Source organism: Neoarius graeffei, chromosome 1, assembly GCF_027579695.1.
Source record: "Neoarius graeffei isolate fNeoGra1 chromosome 1, fNeoGra1.pri, whole genome shotgun sequence".
In the NCBI taxonomy this organism is placed as follows: Eukaryota; Metazoa; Chordata; class Actinopteri; order Siluriformes; family Ariidae; genus Neoarius; species Neoarius graeffei.
In genome coordinates, this window is record NC_083569.1 from 54053037 (window position 1) to 54073924 (window position 20888).

At 42.5% G+C, this 20888-nt stretch overlaps 1 protein-coding gene across 2 annotated transcripts in view; it reads left to right on the forward strand.

The window, feature by feature from the left end:
* LOC132894605 (protein phosphatase 3 catalytic subunit alpha) overlaps nucleotides 1-20888 on the forward strand; it is a 246988-nt gene that overhangs the window by 136740 nt on the left and 89360 nt on the right. For both annotated transcript variants that reach the window (XM_060934673.1, XM_060934682.1), the window contains exon 2: nucleotides 10721-10921. In XM_060934673.1, coding sequence (XP_060790656.1) covers nucleotides 10721-10921 — 201 coding nt within the window. The remainder of the gene's footprint in view (nucleotides 1-10720; nucleotides 10922-20888) is intronic.

Genomic DNA, 20888 nt, shown 5'->3' on the forward strand with positions numbered 1-20888 from the left:
TGCTGCCTCCTTTCATCTAACCCCAAACATAAACATCTGGAGTTTGTTACATGCTACTGGAACTGAGTTCTGTGCTCAGAGGAGACAAAAATAGGGCTTTTTGGCAAGGCTCAAGGTGAGTTTGGTGTGTAGAGAGATTGCGAGGCAGAAGAGAAGCTAACCTGAACTGTTGAGTATGGTGCAGCATCTGTGGTTTGGGCTGAAGAGGAGCATCTACAAGAGACAAACCTGAAAATGCCTGAACTCTGATCTTTCCCCATCATCTCTCCATTATTGTTACTTTCGACTGATTCACTGCTTTCATAATTTTTAGATCCCTTGTGATAATTCTCCATTTCTTATCTGCATGTCGCAAGTTCCATTAGGTCATTTAGCACACTCATGGTTGAGCCACTTCATGAGTCAATTTGCCATCATTAATGGACAACAAAAGGTTTGAGGTATAGAATGAAGTAGATGCATTAAGATGGATTTCCACACTAATGGCTTCCTTTTAAAAATGCATAGACAATAGCAGTACAAGTACGACAATATTAAAATTGTCAAGTAGATCCATCACAGCCCGCCCACCTGCACTGCGATTGGTCAGTGTACAGTGGTGCTTGAAAGTTTGTGAACCCTTTAGAATTTTCTATATTTCTGCATAAATAAGTCCTAAAAGTAGATAAAGAGAACCCAGTTAAACAAATGAGACAAAAATATTGTACTTGGTCATTTATTTATTGAGGAAAATGATCCAATATTACATATCTGTGAGTGGCAAAAGGATGTGAACCTTTGCTTTCAGTCTCTGGTGTGACCCCCTTGTGCAGCAATAACTGCAACTAAACGTTTGCGGTAACTGTTGATCAGTCCTGCACACCGGCTTGGAGGAATTTTAGCCCATTCCTCCGTACAGAACAGCTTCAACTCTGGGATGTTGGTGGGTTTCCTCACATGAGCTGCTCGCTTCAGGTCCTTCCACAACATTTCGATTGGATTAAGGTCAGGACTTTGATTTGACCATTCCAAAACATGAACTTTATTCTTCTTTAACCATTCTTTGGTAGAACGACTTGTGTGCTTAGGGTCATTGCCTTGCTGCATGACCCACCTTCTCTTGAGATTCAGTTCTGACCTTTTCCTTTAGAATTTGCTGGTATAATTCAGAATTCATTGTTCCATCAATGATGGCAAGCTGTCCTGGCCCAGATGCAGCAAAACAGGCCCAAACCATGATACTACCACCATCATGTTTCACAGATGGGATAAGGTTCTTATGCTGGAATGCAGTGTTTTCCTTTCTCCAAACATAACGCTTCTCATTTAAACCAAAAGTTCTATTTTGGTCTCATCCGTCCATAAAATATTTTTCCAATAGCCTTCTGGCTTGTCCACATGATCTTTAGCAAACTGCAGATGAGCAGCAATGTTCTTTTTGGAGAGCAGTGGCTTTCTCCTTGCAACCCTGCCATGCACACCATTGTTGTTCAGTGTTCTCCTGATGGTGGACTCATGAGCATTAACATTAGCCAATGTGAGAGAGGCCTTCAGTTGCTTAGAAGTTACCCTGGGGTCCTTTGTGACCTCGCCGACTATTACACGCCTTGCTCTTGGAGTGATCTTTGTTGGTTGACCACTCCTGGGGAGGGTAACAATGGTCTTGAATTTCCTCCATTTGTACACAATCTGTCTGACTGTGGATTGGTGGAGTCCAAACTCTTTAGAGATGGTTTTGTAACCTTTTCCAGCCTGATGAGCATCAACAACGCTTTTTCTGAGGTCCTCAGAAATCTCCTTTGTTCGTGCCATGATACACTTCCACAAACGTGTTGTGTAGATCAGACTTTGATAGATCCCTGTTCTTTAAATAAAACAGGGTGCCCACTCACACCTGATTGTCATCCCATTGATTGAAAACACCTGACTCTAATTTCACCTATCAAATTAACTGCTAATCCTAGAGGTTCACATACTTTTGCCCCTCACAGATATGTAATATTGGATCATTTTCCTCAATAAATAAATAAATAAATGACCAAGTATAATATTTTTGTCTCATTTGTTTAACTGGGTTCTCTTTATCTACTTTTAGGACTTGTGTGAAAATCTGATGATGTTTTAGGTCTCATTTATGCAGAAATATAGACAATTCTAAAGGGTTCACAAACTTTCAAGCACCAGTGTCGACATGTGGAAACTCCAAAAGCATCTGTTTCACTCACACACCAACATGCATTAAATATATTTCCCATAGCAAAGTGGAAGCATCGTTCCTTTTCGATCAAACGGGCTTGTTATCCCCCGCCCAAACAGTTTGCGACAGGTTCCGTCCAGCTGTCCATCCGGTCACGTTTTTGTTTCCGTTTCTGGGCCACATCTTTAAAAATACTGAAGATATCTTCATGAAACTTTGTATACATATTAAGCAACATGTCATCTGGTTCCTTTTTCTATGTTTGATTTTTGAAAAAAAGAAGTATTTTTCAAATATTTACGTAAATAGATTTTGACTTCATTTCTAAGAGTAATGTTCATTTCCAGAGCGTATATCCAAAACTATTAATGATATGGATTTGAAACTTGGTATACATGTTAACAAGGTGATGTAGATGTGCCTTTTCATACTAAGAAATTTGAGAAATTTTAATTTTTCATGTTTCCAATGGAAACAATTTCAGACTTAGTCTCTCAGGTTAGTCATAGGGGTAGGTTTTGTTTCCGGAGCAGAACTTGAAAACTATAAGTGGTATGGTCTTGAAAGTTGGTATACGTGTTGATGAAGTAATGTATGTGTGCGTTTTGATACTAAGAAATGTGAGAAATTTTCATTTTTAGCTCGCCTGGACCAAAGGTCCGGTGGGTTTATGCCATGGGCTGCTGAGGTCAGTGTAAAGAGGTCGGGTTGGTTTCTGGCAGCACAACTTGAAAAATGTGACAAATAATATCTTGAAACTTAGTATATAGGGCACAGGATATAGATGACTCTGTCTTGTCTTATTTTCTTAGTGGATACATGTTGGGAATAAACTTCTTGATTAATTGTTGATTAAAACAGTTTGACAAGTTGGGCATATGGAGCTGCTTTTCTCTTCCCAGACCATATACTGGGGATGTTTCTTACAAAATCAGTGAGAGTTGGAGCCATTTCTAATTGAACAGCATTCAAATAAATCTGTTGCATATTGATGTTTAAGTCCTGCAAGCGTTTCACTGTAATTCAGCTATGAGAAGCTTCAAATCAAACTTTCAAATAACTGTTCTACATTATCCAGTGTGATGTCTGTATGATCTTCCTCAAACGAGGTTCCAGCAAAAACAGCAACATGCTCATTTCAGCCATTTTATTTTAACAAACAACAGAGATCATGTGCTTTCACATCACATGTTGTTTACCACCCGCCCCCTTGTTCGATGGGCAGCCAAGGTTCACTTACTGTTCTCAAAGACTGTGAAAGCTCTGGGATTTCGTAAGTTTCTTTGTTATGGCAAAATATAAACCAGGCTTAAGGGCGCTGGTTCATGTCATAACTCCTTTGTGAGGGACCAAGGCACTGAGGTCACCTTTAAAATGTTTGAATCTCAGGTGTGCAGTTCTTACTTTGAGAGTTGATCCCATCACATTGGAGTTGTTTCAGGAAGGGGGGGGATGTGCAGCAGGTCATTCAGCAGAGTGTTCTGTGTTCAGTGTGCTTGAGGGTGTATTCAGACCAGGATAGTTCGATAGTTCACTTGCTTTGGTCCGAACCAAATGTTTTTTTTTATTTTTTCATTTTGGTGCGGTTCGCTTTCACACTGTACATTTTAGTAAGCGGACCAAAATCTGTCAACAAAGCCACGCGCCCTGAGGTCGTTCAGCTATTGGTCAGAGACGACACGCGCACAAAGCGTCAAGTTCAAAAGTAGTCACGGAGGATAGCGCTGATGAGCGCACATCATGTTGTGACAGTTCTGGCTCTTCACGCAAGTCGCTAGTACCGCCACTTTTTGAAAGAATGTCCCTGATTTTAATGTAGGTCTGACGGAGTTTCTTCACTTTTAGCCGACATTGTTCTGGGGAGCGCGTGAACCCCTTCTCCTTCATTTTCTCACTGAATACAGCGAACACGTCGGCATTTTTGTGTGTTCTCTCCAAAAGCTCAGATATGTGGACATCTGCCCATATATCCACAAGGGTACGCGTTTCTTCCTCGGCCCACGTTTGCCCCCTACTCATTTTTTGTACTCTGTAGTCTAGCCTACCACTGGTCTGAATGACTGAACGACTGTTGTAAGGTTCCCTTGACAACCGAAACAGTGTTTGCACTTTGCGGTGGAGTGTCAAGACTCTGTTTCCCATAATGCTCGACAAACGACGGAAGCTCCCGAGGTACAAAAAAGCAAAACTGTCTGATTAGGTCCGGTCTGCTTTCACACCTCCAAAAGGTCCGCGCCAGGGTTCCTTTGGTCCGGACCGAGTCCGACCTTGCAGCTCGGTCTCGGTCCGCTCGTTTGGTCCGGACCAGAGTTCGGTGGTTTGTATTCAGACCAACCCAAAAGGTCCGGACCAAGGGAAATTTGGTTCGTTTGGTCCGGACCAAACAACGTAGGTGTGAATACGCCCTTAGAAGCCAGAAGGTCACACGTAAATAGTGTAATGGCGGTGTTTCCGGTTTTGGACAAGTTCTACAGGTTGTACATGTTTAACCGAGCTAAGCCGTTGTTTGTATCCTGCATTTATACTGGTCAGCAGAAGAATAAATCACAAGGTGTAATGTTTGGTCTGGTGGATGATCAGAATAGTGGTCTGCATGATGCACACTGGGATACAGGAATGACTGTGTTGAATACCGAGTGTTCTCTTTGCTAACATGAAGCAGTCCATGACCTTATTGAACACCAGCGCACTCGCAACCCAGTGCAAGTTAGTAACCCAGAAACGTTTGCTGATCGTTATGAATACCAGCTGTGTCCAACGTGTGCCGGTGTGTTTTTGTTTAAGTCTTACTCGTTACTAAAGGAGAACTGAAGGCAATTTTTTTTAATCAAAATTCTGTTTCTCTCATTTTATTAAATATAGGAATGCATTTCTGACAGTTATTCTGTCACTGCTATAGCAGGTTGAGTGTTTGAAATATGTTATTCGTTGAGACCTGTGCGAGACTTCGTAGGACGGAAGTAAAACGTACAACAGAAATCAAAGTGACCAACATCTGCCAACGGTGTCAAAAGACACGCGCGCCCTCTTTCGAATGCTGACGTAATCAAGCCGGAAGTTTTGTTTGTTTTGATAGCAATCAGGAAAGTTTGAAAAAAGTAGTCAGTAATCATCATTTAAACTCGTTTTTGTGCAATATTTCATTCGGAAAACAGTTTTCAAAATGGCGGCGCTGACACTTCACGTTCCGAAGTCTCGTCAAGATCGAGCAAATGAGCGACGCCTGATGTGGACCAAACGAACTAAATTCAACATGGCTGAAAACCAAATAGGCCGATAAGTTTAATTATTTAATTGCAATTAGTTGCCAATATAAAATAGCAAAGATTACTGCAATTTGGGGGAAATCAAGACACATTCTGGACTATAAATCACTACATACTCTGTATAATGCACTCATACTTCCATATCTGAGCTACTGTGTGGAGATATGGGGTAATACCTACAAATCTAACCTGCAGCCATTATGCACATTACAAAAAAGAGCAATAAGAATCGTCAATGATACGGGATATCTTGAGCATACAAACGCGTTATTCGTAAAAGCACACACTCTGAAATTCACTGATCTGGTTAAACAAGACTGCACAAATTATGTATAAAGCAAGCCATAACCTTCTTCCGGGTGAGGTACAAAATGCGTTTATGGAAAGGCAGGGTGGGTATAACCTGAGAGGGGAAATGAATTTTAAGAGAGTAAATGTTAGAACAACTATGAAAAGTATGTGCATAACAGTCTGTGGGGTGAAATTGTGGAATGGTCTGGAAAATGAACTCAAAAATAGCACCAACATAAAACTGTTTAAAAAATTATATAAAAACATGTTAATAAAAATATATGAGAATGAGGACAGGCAGACTATATATGTGATGATGAAATTGAGAGCAAGTCTGTGACTGGTCTCCTTGTATTTAGTGTATAGTTATAGGTATGTGTATATGTATGTACTGTATATATGTATTGTATGTGTGTCTATATGCATAACATAAGTATCTGTATATGAGTGATTCCACGCTTATGGGTACTGAAATGGGGACATGAACTTATTTTTAAAAATTCACCTAAAACCATTTCTTTTTTTACCATCAGGTCACAAAACATGTAATCTTTTAATGAATGATATGTTAAAAGATAACTTTAATTTTCTGAGATGTAATAAAAACATATTTATATGCCAAAGTCAAGCCTATGAGTTCCAAAATGAGGTCTGTTCCATTACTTCTGTTACGATTGTCCATCTCACGTCTGTTACAAATTAATTACAATCTAGCTATATACCATGTTAATCTTATTGAAAGAATGTGTATGTTTATTCTACTACACATGTTTATTAATTATATTTGCTAAAACATCACCTTCCTATGTTTCAAAAAGTAATTCTACATTGTTAAAATTGAGAATATATATGTCCACAACACTTCTGTTACGTTCTGACTTTGGCATATAAATATGTTTTTATTACATCTCAGAAAATTAAAGTTATCTTTTAACATATCATTCATTAAAGATTACATGTTTTGTGACCTGATGGTAAAAAAAAGAAATGGTTTTAGGTGAATTTTTAAAAATAAGTTCATGTCCTCATTTCAGTACCCATAAGCGTGGAATCACTCATATATGATTTGATTTGGTCGATATTATACCATGTCGGTATGTTTTGGTATGTTGGTATGTTTTCTTTTTTGTTTATTGCTTTTGTTTTCTTTTGTATATATAGTTTATTATGGTGGAAAGTGACATTTGATTAGCGGTGGTATAGAGGGTTCAGATTGGATAAGTTATTACTTCTTCCTAATCCTTTCTGAACATTGTTATTGCCTTGTGGCTACGCTATTCTGTTTGTTTATGAAGAAGTTTTGATTATTGCTTTTTTTTAATTTAAATTTTTTATTTTTATATCTTCTTTATTGTTCAGAATAAAGTAATCAATCAAACAATATAAGGTTACTAAAATCAAGAACGTAATTGAATAACACGTTAATTAAGAAATAAAGCAAGTTGAAAAATGACTTCAGTTCTCCTTTAAAGCTGCATGGTGGAAATTGGATCCATCTCATTATGCAGGCTCGAGATGGACCTCATATTCCGTTCAGCAAACAACCATCCACAGACTGTAATCACAAAGCTGTGTTGGATAATGAAGTCCAAATTTGGATATTTCATCAAATATTCAGCTGCAAGGGATTTGCAATGATGTGTTAATATAGTTCCCCCCTTTGGTTTTTCATTGCAGTTTAATTGGCTGCAACTCCATGGAGTCATTAGATAAACTCAAGTCGTCACATGAGAGAGAGAGAGAGACGGGAGCAGAGAGATGGTTACGGTTTAGTCTTTACCTCTTCATTATTTAAAAAAGAAAAAATGTAAAGTGATTTTGGTCAGAGTCTCTGTGTGCTGCCTGTAAATACCTTTAGCCATCCTAATATTTTATTCCAGCTCCTATCAAATACCCTTTGTGTGTGTTTTTTAATGTGTGACAATTAATTTAGTTATTGATAACATTGCAGAGTATTGTGTTTTATGCTTCGTAATTAATTGTAGTGTATAATCATTATCGTCAGGTGCCGGCTCTTGTGTTCCACACTATGAATAATTGGCTGGATATTGAAGCAGTATCTCGCACACAAGAGTGCTGCTGTACCGTGATTAGCTGAATCACAGCCGTGCTCATAGTTCGTACGACAGCACAACCTCGAGTGTTGTATCGCTTTTATACAACAGTTCCGAGAAACAGGAAATGAATATTGACGAAGGGATGTTTTGGATGACCAAAACAGTTCAAGTGGAACTGGAGCCTGAAGAAGCCACTCTTGCTTTATAGCACGTCAGCTAGCGGGCTAGCTAACTCGCATTTCATTTGCACATTCCTGTTAAAGGTGCTTTTTGGTAAAATTGGCTCCCCTTCCTCCTTTTTGTCTTCATCTGACGAGCTTTCATATTTTAAGACTAAAGTTATATTCCTGAAAAGTATCATTCGCCATATCTGCTGATGTCAAGAACACTATACTGTAGTAACTGTATTGAATTAGGAAGAGTGGTTTTACCCCCCAAACATGGGCAAGCAGAGCGATGCAACAGTGAAACTAAGGCCCTGTCCACACGGCAACGGATTCAGGTGAATCTGATAAAATTGTTTATCGTTTCGGCCTGGCGTCCACACGGCACCGGCGTTTTGGGTGCCCCAAAACGAAATCTTTTGAGAACGGGTTCCAGAGTGAAAAAATCTGGCAACGGCGCCATTGCGAAGTTGTCTGGACAAGTAGAACGGATTTGTTTATGATGACGTCACAACCACATGACTGTCAGTGCTTCACGCCAGGTAGAAGTGTAACGAACTTGATGCGAGTTGTCAACAAATCCTATAACTTGGTTCATGAAACGCGCTTACAAAATATTTTCACTGTGAATATTTATTGTGTAATGGTGCAAAGTGAGAGAATAGCCCTTAGGGCAGAGTCTTTAGTCCAAACACTGGAAGCAGTACCAAACTGCGCACCGCCCATGCGCTTTCCAAAAACAAAAACAATCCCGCCAGCAAACATAGAAAAAAAAAGGAGCGATCTCACCTCTTCAGATGTTGGTTTAAATCCGACAATACATTCCTCAAAAAGGGCGTAGAAGAACAAAGTAATCCATCAACGTGTAGCATTCAATTTATTCCGGACCATTAAAGAATTCTGGAGGATATCAGAATGTTGGTGTACCGGCTTCCATCTACCCCCATTCATTCCTCTCTCTCTCCATCTACCCCCGTTCATTCCTCTTTCCGCATCTTTCATTTTACGCTACTGATTAATAATCAAAACTTTATGTGGCTGATGCTACAGAAGAAGGGGTTTATGCGCATGCGTCTACTACTTCTATTGTTCTGGTGTCTCCGATGGGACCGTCTTACAGCGCACGTAGTGGTGTGGCATGTGTATTGCATCGTTTTCAGCAAGCATTGCGTTGCCATATGTACCTGAAATTTTACTGATCCGTTGCCCATGTGGACGCGATATTTAAAAAAAAAAAAAATCTCGTTGTCGTGTGGATGTAGCTTAAATATCGGCAATCTTGGAACACCGCTTGACCAGTCAGGTTAGTTAACTGAAACTAGCTCACTTACTTCTTCCAGCTTGTCCCACTTGTGTATGCGTATTCATCCACAGGTCATGTTAATTGGAGCATAGTTTTATGCTGGATGCCCTTCCTGACCTTCGCTCCCATTTCCAGGCTTGGGGAATGACCATTCACACCTATGGGCAATTTAGAGTAACTAATTAACCGCATGTCTTTGAACTGTGGTGGGGAAACCCACACGGACACAGGGAGAACATGCAAACTCCACACAGAAAGGCCCCTGTCAGGGACTGGGCTCGAACCCAGAACCTTCTTGCTGTAAGGTGACCGTGCTAACTACTACACCACCGTGCCGCCCAGTTAACTGAAACTAGCTATTGTAAAATAAACTTGTTCACCTGTTTTCTGCCGAATTTAGTCTTGGCCATTTCCTGCCCTATCTGAGACATGTAAAGGCAGCCAACTCTATCTTTTTCTAACTGCTGCTTGCTCCTGGTACATCACAGTGCAGAATAAGACACTCGTAAGAAAGCGCTATCCACCCTTTTCTGCATACATGAGCACACAGATGCACATGATTGGCTAGTGTCACTTTGATTGACAAGCGACAGAGAACATGCTATCACTCCAACCCAGAGAGCATGGTCAGATGTTGCTCTCTTGGATAGCTGTCATATTGTCTGGATTCGAACGTGCCATCTCTGGATGAACTGTTTTACTGTTGCATCATGTTAGACTATTTTTTTGTACTAATTGTTTCATTTCCCCTCTTTTTTTTTTTGTAAAGTCTTTAGTTTTATACATAAACGCTAGACAAAATTATCCAACCATATCGTGGTATTTGGTGCTTTGTTAGCAGAATGATGTCCAGGGTTAGTCAAAAGTATGTTAACACTTAAATGGTAGAAACCATTTATTGGCAAAACATGCATCATATGTGCAAGATGATTTACAGGACGGTCTCAACCTGTTCGCCATGGTGTTCAACATACAAAAACCAGTGAGCAGCAGAACCATTTAATTGGTCACCCAGTGGCGTACGTCTATCTGCAGGAGAAAAATAATCCGTTAGTGTTACCATAATTTTGATTAACCCTGTATAGTGATCTATTTTTGTCATATTGCCCAGCCTTAAGTAGGTGATGAGCTTGGTGTTAAAAATACTGTTTAACTCTGAGAGCCACTAGTTTGGAGGTTTTCGACGCATCAGTATAAACGAGTATCTGACAGCAAATAAAAGAAGAGCCTTCAACTTCATTCCAGCCAAACAGAAGCTACGTAATAGTCATTTAGAAACCAAGATCAATGAAGTAAAGAAGTGGAATGAGGTGTGGCTGCTTGATTGATTGATTGATTGATTGATTGATTGATTGATTGATTTGATTGATTTGATTTGGATAAGATTGAAGCTTCAGCCCTCGGTTTACCCTGCAATGATTAATGTCTCCCCCCCCCCCCCCCCCCCCCTTAAATTTCTCCAGCTGTCCCGTTCCCCCCCAGCCACAGGCTGACCGTGAAGGAGGTGTTCGACAGTGAAGGAAAGCCCAAAGTCGATGTCCTCAAGGCTCACCTGACCAAAGAGGGCCGTGTGGACGAGAGCGTGGCCCTGCGCCTCATCGGCGAAGGAGCAGCCATCCTACGCTCTGAGAAGAACCTGCTGGACATCGAGGCCCCCGTCACAGGTCAGTGTTTCCCTCTCAGCCCACATTTCTACAGGGGTGTTGGAAAATATCTCTCGCAGCAGAAATCTCCCTGTCTGATTTCTCACACCTCTCGAACAGTGCGAGGCCCGGCTGTGTTAACGAGAGAAGTGCTGACAAAGGGCTGCATGCAATTATGGCATAATTTATTTTATTTTTTTATATATTATTATTATTATTATTATTATTATTTTACCGTTTTCCACTTTTCAGATTGGTTTGACAGCTCTGATGCTGCCCCCTGCTCGAGGGGATACCACAAGCTTTGCTTAGAAATGACATGAGATTCTTGTTGAGAGAAAAGAGCAAGTGTCTGAGACTGGTCTTTTAAAAACTGCACATGACTGCATGCAGTCTTGGAGGTTTTGACTATTATTTAAAAAAAAAAGAGCTGGAAATCTTAGCATTCTAATATTACATTTCACCAATGCTTTTAAGGCAAGTTACTCGAGAATACATTTCTTCCTCCTTGCCTTCTTTACCATTTAACTGACTTCATTAGACTTTGGTTTGAGGCTGTTTGATGACTCCATTAACACAGAGCAGGAGGATGAGCTCTGTGCAGCGCTGCTTATTATATTTGGGCGTGTGCTTTATTGGCCGCCTGCAACACAAACACCTTGTCTGTTTCTCATTACACTCAGCCTCGGGCTTTGAGGTTTACTCTGCAGCATAACTCTCTCTCTTTCCACTTTTAACAGGTATATTTTAAATCCTGAGTGTTGTTTTTGGTTTACTGTCTTAAATTAGTTGTTTGCAGTTGCCCCCTCCCCCCCCAAAGTATGTTCTCCCGTTCTCTGCTGACTTCCAGCCCACAATATCGTTGTTCCTCCCACTTGCATCCAAGAGCCAATGAAAGCCAAGCTGCTTCAACTTGTTTACAGAAATAAGAATAGCGTTACTTGGAATTTTTATATACAAGTGGCCCAGAAGAATGTGTTTAGCTGTTGTGGCTACCAAGTACAAATTATTATTATTATTATTATTATTCCGAGGGAGGCGGGGGACATTTGAGTCTGAGTGGACCATGTTCTCTGCCTCCATTGTCAACACGGCTGTTCGGAGCTGTGGCCACAAGGTCTCCAGTGCCTGTCGGGGCGGCAATTCCCGAACCCGGTGGTGGACATCAGAAGTAAGGGATGCTGTCAAGCTGAAGGAGTCCTATCGGGCCATGTTGGCCTCCAGGACTCCTGAGGCAGCTGACTGGTATCGGCAGGCCAGGCGTGCCGTAGCTCGGGCAGTTGCAGAGGCAAAAATTTGGAACTGGGAGGAGTTCGGTGAGGCCATGGAGGAGGACTATCGGTCGGCCTCGAGGAAATTCTGGCAAACCGTCTGGCGCCTCAGGAGGGGGAAGCAGTACTCTGCCAACACTGTTTACAGTGCAGGTGGGGAGCTGTTGACCTCGACTGGGGATATTGTCGGGCGGTGGAAGGAATACTTCGAGGATCTCCTCAATCCCTCCCAGGAAGCGGAGGCTGATGACTCAGAGGTGGACTTGTCCATTACACAAGCCAAAGTCACTGAGGTGGTTTGCAAGCTCCTCGGTGGTAAGGCACCGGGGGTGGATGAGATCCGCCCTGAGTATCTCAAGTCTCTGGATGTTGTGGGGCTGTCTTGGCTGACACGCCTTTGCAACATTGCATGGCTGTTGGGGACAGTGCCTCTGGAGTGGCATACCGGGGTGGTGGTCCCTCTTTTTAAGAAAGGGGACCAGAGAGTGGTCCCCTTTCAGCCTCCCCGGGAAGGTTTATTCCAGGGTACTGGAGAGGAGAATTCGGCCAATAGTCGAACCTTGGATCCAAGAGGAACAATGCGGTTTTTGTCCTGGTCATGGAACACTGGACCAGCTCTATACCCTTCATAGGGTGCTCGAGGGTTCATGGGAGTTTGCCCAACCAGTCCACATGTGCTTTGTGGATCTGGAGAAGGCATTCGACCGTGTTCCTCGTGGTATCCTGTGGGGGGTGCTTCGGGAGTATGGGGTTCGGGGCTCTTTGCTAAGGGCTGTCTGGTCCCTGTACGAACGGAGCAGGAGTCTGGTTCGCGTTGCTGGCAGTAAGTCAGACCTGTTCCCAGTGCATGTTGGACTCCGGCAGGGCTGCCCTTTGTCACCGGTTCTGTTCATAATTTTTATGGACAGAATTTCTAGGTGCAGCCAGGGGTCGGAGGGAATCCTGTTTGGGAACCACAGGATTTCATCTCTGCTTTTTGCGGATGATGATGTCCTGTTGTCTTCAAACCAGGACCTTCAGCATTCACTGGGGCGGTTTGCAGTCGAGTGTGAAGCGGCTGGGATGAGAATCAGCACCTTCAAGTCCAAGGCCATGGTTCTCAACCGGAAAAGGGTGGCTTGCCCTCTTCAGGTTGGTGGAGAAGTCCTGCCTCAAGTGGAGGAGTATCTCGGGATCTTGTTCACGAGTGAGGGAAGGATGGCGCGTGAGATCGACAGGCGGATCAGTGCAGCCTCCGCAGTGATGCTGTCGCTTTACCGGTCCGTCATGGTGAAGGAGCTGAGCCAAAAGACGAAGCTCTCAATTTACCAGTCGATGTACGTTCTGACACTCACCTATGGTCATGAGCTTTGGGTAATGACCAAAAGAACAAGATCGCGGATACAAGCGGCCGAAATGAGTTTCCTTCGCAGGGTGGCTGGGCGCTCCCTTAGAGATAGGGTGAGAAGCACAGTCACTCGGGAGGAACTCGGAGTAGAGCCGCTGCTCCTCCACATCGAGAGGAATCAGCTGAGGTGGCTCGGGCATCTCTTTCGGATGCCTCCTGGACACCTCCCTGGGGAGGTGTTCCCGGCATGTCCCCCTGAGAGGAGGCCCTGGGGAAGACCCAGGACACGCTGGAGGGACTGTGTCTCTCGGCTGGCCTGGGAACGCCCCGGTGTTCTTCCCGAGGAGCTGGCCGAGGTGCCTGGGGAGAGGGGAGTTTGGGCTTCCATGCTCAGACTGCTGCCTCCGCGACCCGGCCCCGGATAAGTGGAAGAAAATGAGATTATTATTATTATTATTATTATTATTCATCTCATCTCATTATCTCTAGCCGCTTTATCCTGTTCTACAGGGTCGCAGGCAAGCTGGAGCCTATCCCAGCTGACTACGGGTGAAAGGCGGGGTACACCCTGGACAAGTCGCCAGGTCATCACAGGGCTGACACATAGACACAGACAACCATTCACACTCACATTCACACCTACGGTCAATTTAGAGTCACCAGTTAACCTAACCTGCATGTCTTTGGACTGTGGGGGAAACCGGAGCACCCGGAGGAAACCCACGCGGACACGAGGAGAACATGCAAACTCCACACAGAAAGGCCCTCGCCGGCCCCGGGGCTCGAACCCAGGACCTTCTTGCTGTGAGGCGACAGCGCTAACCACTACACCACCGTGCCGCCCATTATTATTATTATTATTATTTCAATTTATATAGCACCTTTCTCAAAACCCAAGGTCACGTTACAATTATAGAGGGGGGAAAAAATCCACCAAATAAAGGTCAGGATGTCATTCCAATGGTGTAGCAGCCATAGTCCTACCAAAAGGTGCACGAAAACAAGTTCAGCACAGCTGCCGTGCCGCCACCGGGCAACATCACTCGGAACACCACGCCATAGATTCACAAAGCGAGCACAGAAGCACCGCCACGCAGAGCGCTGGTACGTCCCAAACCACCTGCGTAGCCGCCACGATGCCACCGAGCAACATCGCTCGGAACATCACGCCAATCACTAAAGCACAGAGTGCTGGACAACCACGATGTTCAAATGAGCAACAAGCTCACTGCAGTCCATAGCTAGGAGCACAGCACAGGCATCACCCACGGCGAACCAAGGCCTGGAGGGAACCGACGCTCAAAACTTGATCCGGAGCTACACCACAACCGGTGGACAAAAACACTCAAAAACAAACATTAAACTACTCAAACACAAAAAAAGGAGAGAAAATCAAATAAGTGGCAGCCAGAATGCGCAGTACAGGCAGTTTTCTGACCGACCCTGCGCCTTGAACACCTTTTTGTCTGTTTATGATGCGTAATAGTGAAGCTTTGTGCTTGATCTCAAAGCTTTAAGTCAGGGTTATGATATCATTAAAAAAAAAAACCTTCCACATAGCGACTGAAGAAGAAAGGAGCCTTACACAGCATTACGAAATAAAGCTGTGCGTGTCCTCGCATCCATGTTATTATGCTCCATTCCCTCTCTAGACTTCACCCTTCACTCTGAGAAGTCTCCATTGTAGGGGCCGAAATTAAGTCGTTTGGAACCGACTTCGGCACCATTTTGTAAAGCTGAAGATGCATCTCACATCGCTGACACCTTATGTCAACAAGAGTAAGTTTAATCATGAGCAAATAAAAGGAGCAAGCACCAGTTTGATTGAAGAGATTTTGTTCTGAATTTGTAAATTTGCAGAAGCAAATGCACACGCTATGAGCTTTTCCAAGCGGTAGCCATTAGAAACATGAAATCTACATCTTATTTGCAGCCGTTTTATTCATTTCAACTGCAATTTAATATATTCTGACTTGTGCTCGAACTATGTTTTTACAGCAGCCAGTTGTACATTCGGCATAAAAGCAGTTGTCCATCGATTGTTCCTTTTGAGGGCTTTTAAGAGCCATTTAAAGTCAATGTTTTTCATCACTTCAGTTTGGAACGAAGCTAAAAATGGCTGCCGTGGTCGTCTCCCATCAAAGCTCCCTGTGTAGGCTTCGTCATTTCACGATGGACTGCAGCATCACTCAGCATGCGTGTGTTTGCTCATGTGCTTGTGTGCATCAGGGATCATCGGTACACACAAGTTGCATCAAACCTGCAAGTCCTTAACCACACAGACGCAGCATGGGGCTGTATGAGGATCGTGTGGGTGTTTTTGTACAGTTGTAGCCAGTTTAATGGCGAGCCTCTTTGAGGTGGAAAGTCCTCTTGTCTACACTGATGTTAAAATACAGCCACCACTCCCAAACCTTATGTGTTTTGTGGGTTTTTATTTATTTATTTATTTATTTATTTTATAAGTTTGTTTGCGGGCGGCACGGTGGTGTAGTGGTTAGCGCTGTCGCCTCACAGCAAGAAGGTCCGGGTTCGAGCCCCGTGGCCGGCGAGGGCCTTTCTGTGCGGAGTTTGCATGATCTCCCCGTGTCCGCGTGGGTTTCCTCCGGGTGCTCCGGTTTCCCCCACAGTCCAAAGACATGCAGGTTAGGTTAACTGGTGACTCTAAATTGACCGTAGGTGTGAATGTGAGTGTGAATGGTTGTCTGTGTCTATGTGTCAGCCCTGTGATGACCTGGCGACTTGTCCAGGGTGTACCCCGCCTTTCGCCCATAGTCAGCTGGGATAGGCTCCAGCTTGCCTGCGACCCTGTAGAACAGGATAAAGCGGCTAGAGATAATGAGATGAGAAGTATGGTTGCGCCTCGGGAAATGTGAAAAATTGAAAGTTCTGCATTTTTGATGCAAAAAGCAACTTTTTAAAAAAAAAATATATATATATATTTTTCTTGAATTGCTGTCACAGTTCGTAATTACTTGCATTTCCACTAAACATGAGCCTTTGGCGTGTTGGGACTCCGTGAGGGCATGTTTATAGTGTATGCTGCATTGTTTGTGTGTTAAGCTCTGGTCTGCTGGTGTTTTGAGAGAGTGAGAGAGAAACCCTCATCTACACACATGCCTTCATCAGGACATGCAGAGGTACACAGTGTGACTGGAACAGAGCCATTAATCACTCCCACCCAGCTAATCCCTGCCCAGTTGGTGCGCGCGCACATACATAAACACACGCACGCGCGCGCACACACTCCTCCTCATAATGTTAGTCTCTCACTCACTCTCCTTCTGTATCTCACACTTGTATAAACGTACTTTTTCTTCTCGCATAACACTTGCCAGAGGGTTCAATGTGCCAGTGAGTGGGAAGTGGGTTGATCTCATCGAAGTGTTTGGTATACACACACACACACACACACACACACTGTAATTGTTGGCTGCTAATTGTGTGATATATAATACACACACACACACACACACACACACCATATATATATATATATATATATATATATATATATATATATATATACACACAAAATATATATATTAGTGCTGTCAAGCGATTAAAATATTTAATCGCGATTAATGTCGCGACTGTCATAGTTAACTCGCGATTAATCGCAATTTAATCGCACATTTTTGTCACATGAAAAACCATTGTAATTCTCTTATCAGCATAAAGTGAATGGGCTTGCTTTGTACCAATGTTTTTTTTTTTTTTTTTTTTATTGCAGAGCATAACCCGTCTTGTCACAACCACTGACATCCATAACTTCCATATTAGATGAGAAAACCAAGGGATGAAAAATAGTGCATATCACTGTGAAAATAAAAAAATGTTTTATTTTACTCTTCATTAGTTTCTTTTGAAGAGAAGTATTTACCATAAAAGAAGAAAAAAACAGATAACAAAAATAAAAACATTCATCATGCGTTCAAAAACGTTCATCATAGTGTGGCACTGTATTATCTAATTCTCACTGCTTATAACTCTACACCTCCCCGGTGGAGATGAGCTGGGAAACTGAAGACTGAAGGAACAGTATTGAAAAGTATTTTTCCAGTCTCACCTGTGAAAGGTAATCCCATGTGATCTCGTTTGGATGGTAAACCTGTTGGTACAGTTAAACGCAGCACATGAATGAGGCATCTTTATTCTCCACTTTGCCCCATCCAGTATGGCGGCAAGGATGTTTATATGTCTATGCCTTTCTCCATCACTCACACGTACTCTTATTGAAGCAGTGCACAACAAGCCTCAACAGGAACTACGGGTGACTCGCAGGGCCAAATTAGAATTTGCGTTAACGGCACTATTTTTTTTTAAATTGAGATCGCATTAACGCGTTATCGCGTTAACTTTGACGGCACTAATATATATATATATATATATATATATATATATATATATATATATATATATATATATTGATTGTGTGTGTATACAATCCATAGTGCTCATGGGGTGTGTGTGTGTAAGTAATAAAAAGAAGATATTACATGGTTGCTTGAAGATATAAAGTTTTATCTTGGAGTGGTGAACACGTTTTACGAGTGAGTGAAGCGAGCAAGTGAAATATTTTTCAATACAAGAAGATAAACTTCATATCTTCATGGCGCCATTTAATGTTGTTCATATTATACAGACGTTCAAAAAATACACAAGTTAATCAGAAGAATTTTAATTTTGAACTGGTTCACCATTTTGACAACGTATGTCAAGTCAGCGGGAATATATATATATATATAGCGGCACTAATAAATATTGATTGTGTGTGTATACAATCCATAGTGCAGCGTCGTGGCTCAGGTGGATAAGGCGCCATACCATAAATCCGGGGACCCGGGTTCGATTCCAACCCGAGGTCATTTCCCGATCCCTCCCCGTCTCTCTCTCCTGCTCATTTCCTGTCTCTACACTGTCCTATCCAATAAAGGTGGAAAAAGCCCCAAAAAAAATCTTTAAAAAAAAAATGATTAACACGGTTACAGAGGGGTGATAGATTAAAGGAAAATCCATCATAAAGTGTCTTTGTCAGGCATTTAGCCTACACAGGCTGGCAGAACAGCTTAAATGCACCTTGGAATAGATTCTACACGTCTCTGAAACAGTGCTGCAGTGATGACCAACAAACTTCTTAAAGAGATTCCCTCAGCTGGTGTTTTGATGATGAAGTCAAAATCAACCAGTCGCCCTCTAAAGGGACAAGTGAACCCAAACCATTGTCCACCATCAGTCTATATACTGTTATAGCCTTAAAATCTCCTAAAATATAGACTGAATAACCCACTTGTCCATTACAGTTTTGTAATGCCGCATGCACACAGTATACAGAAATACATCTACCTACGATAACACTTGAAACTAGTATTACGCTCTCATTGCTCCTGAATCCAAATATCAAATACTGAGTGAACTTATGGAAACGTTGCCGGTAAACCCCCTGCATGCCCATAAGTATGGATTGGTTTTGGGGGGGATGTGTATAAATTGAGATTGCCGATAGACTGCCCAGTTTAGGAGGCACATGAATGGTTCCATTCAGATTGGTGAAGAGTTTTCAGGTAAACATACTGATTACAGCAGCACTGTATGGCCACTTTATTAAAGCCACCTGCCCTGAGCCTACACCCCTCTGGCCTTTTTATAATGCACACCCACCCACTTTAAGTGGGTGTAAGTTCAGTTGTTGCTCTGCACAAGTCATCACCCACTGCACTCTGTCCATCAGCGTTAATAGATCACCATTATAAATAAATTCATTATGCATCAGGTTTTCCCTCCTCCTGCAGAAAGTTAGACCAACCTCATCCATTCCTGCAGTTATTATTGTTTGCACCAAACGGCAATGTTTTTTTGTTGACCTTGGTTGGTTCTCTTTCTTAAAATATAAGCATATTTATCATTTAAACCACTGTGGATAAATAAGTTAGTAACGATGAATAGGCATGTAACGATATATCGTGTGTTGATAAATCGCGATCCAAGTTTATGATGATACAACTCAATGAAATGAATCGCGATTACTATCAGGTTACGTAATCTTAGATTTTACTAGCTATAGTTGTGTTTAGACAGCTTGGGGAATAACAATAATGCACAATAGTGGGAATGCACGTGACCTCACTCTAGGTGGAAGTAACACAGGTCATTCACGAAAATGCACCAAAAAGAGCTGTTGTGCAATTGACTGTACAAATAGATTTAGCAAGAACTCCGAGCTGTCTTTTTACAGACTGTCTATCCATCCATTATCTGTAGCCGCTTATCCTGTGCAGGGTCGCAGGCGAGCTGGAGCCTATCCTAGCTGACTACAGGCGAAAGGCGGGGTACACCCTGGACAAGTCGCCAGGTCATCACAGGGCTGACACATAGACACAGACAACCATTCATACTCACATTCACACCTACGGTCAATTTAGAGTCACCGGTTAACCTAACCTGCATGTCTTTGGACTGTGGGGGAAACCGGAGCACCCGGAGGAAACCCACAGGGAGAACATGCAAACTCCGCACAGAAAGGCCCTTGCCGGCCACAGGGCTCGAACCCGGACCTTCTTGCTGTGAGGCAACAGCGCTAACCACTACACCACTGTGCTGCCCCTTTTTACAGACTGATGAAAGCTAAAGAAAAGAGAAGCAAATGCAGGTAGTACAAATGTTCATAAGTTTATTGAGGCCTATTTGTTTGCAACTTTTTTAATTTTTAATAAAAGGAATATTTTGGTTAATGGGCTGTTATGTTACTCTAACCTTTTACAAATGTGGGTAAGTAAATATTGCTGGTTATTAAGAAAATGAAACAAGTGTGTATGTTTTTTTTGTTTTTCATCGTGAAAGACCAACGTGAGAGCCAGTTACAACGTGGCGAGCAGCTCCAATGCGCAGTTAAAAAAATCAATAAATAAAATACACAAGACCTACTGTATATGTGGTTATTTGATAAAATGATGGTCGTTGTAACTACAGAGACGTTTTCTTCTGCGAATGCATGCTGTAGTACGTATGTAGTAGCACATACACACTAAAACACACACTAGACAGTCAGCTTTTGCTCGTATCCAGGGCTGTGTAGCAGTCCTGTGGTTAGAACAGAAGGCCTCGCATCCACTAAGTGACTCAGCAGTAATCAGTGCCAAGCTTCTCCTCCATCTTTTGCTAATTGGCTGAATAGACAGTTCAACTCGGAGGCTGCGGCTGTTCTTCCAGGCACGGCTCAATTGCCTTAATTGTTTTATCTGGAAAGTCCAGGTTCCTGTAATGTCATTAAAAAGAAAGGCAGTCTCATCAGACGGGCCTTCTATAGCGGCGACGCTAAACTGCATTGTTAAATTATGTCTATGATAATTAATGACTTGTCTCCAGTGGAAATGATTTGACTAGGAGTTTG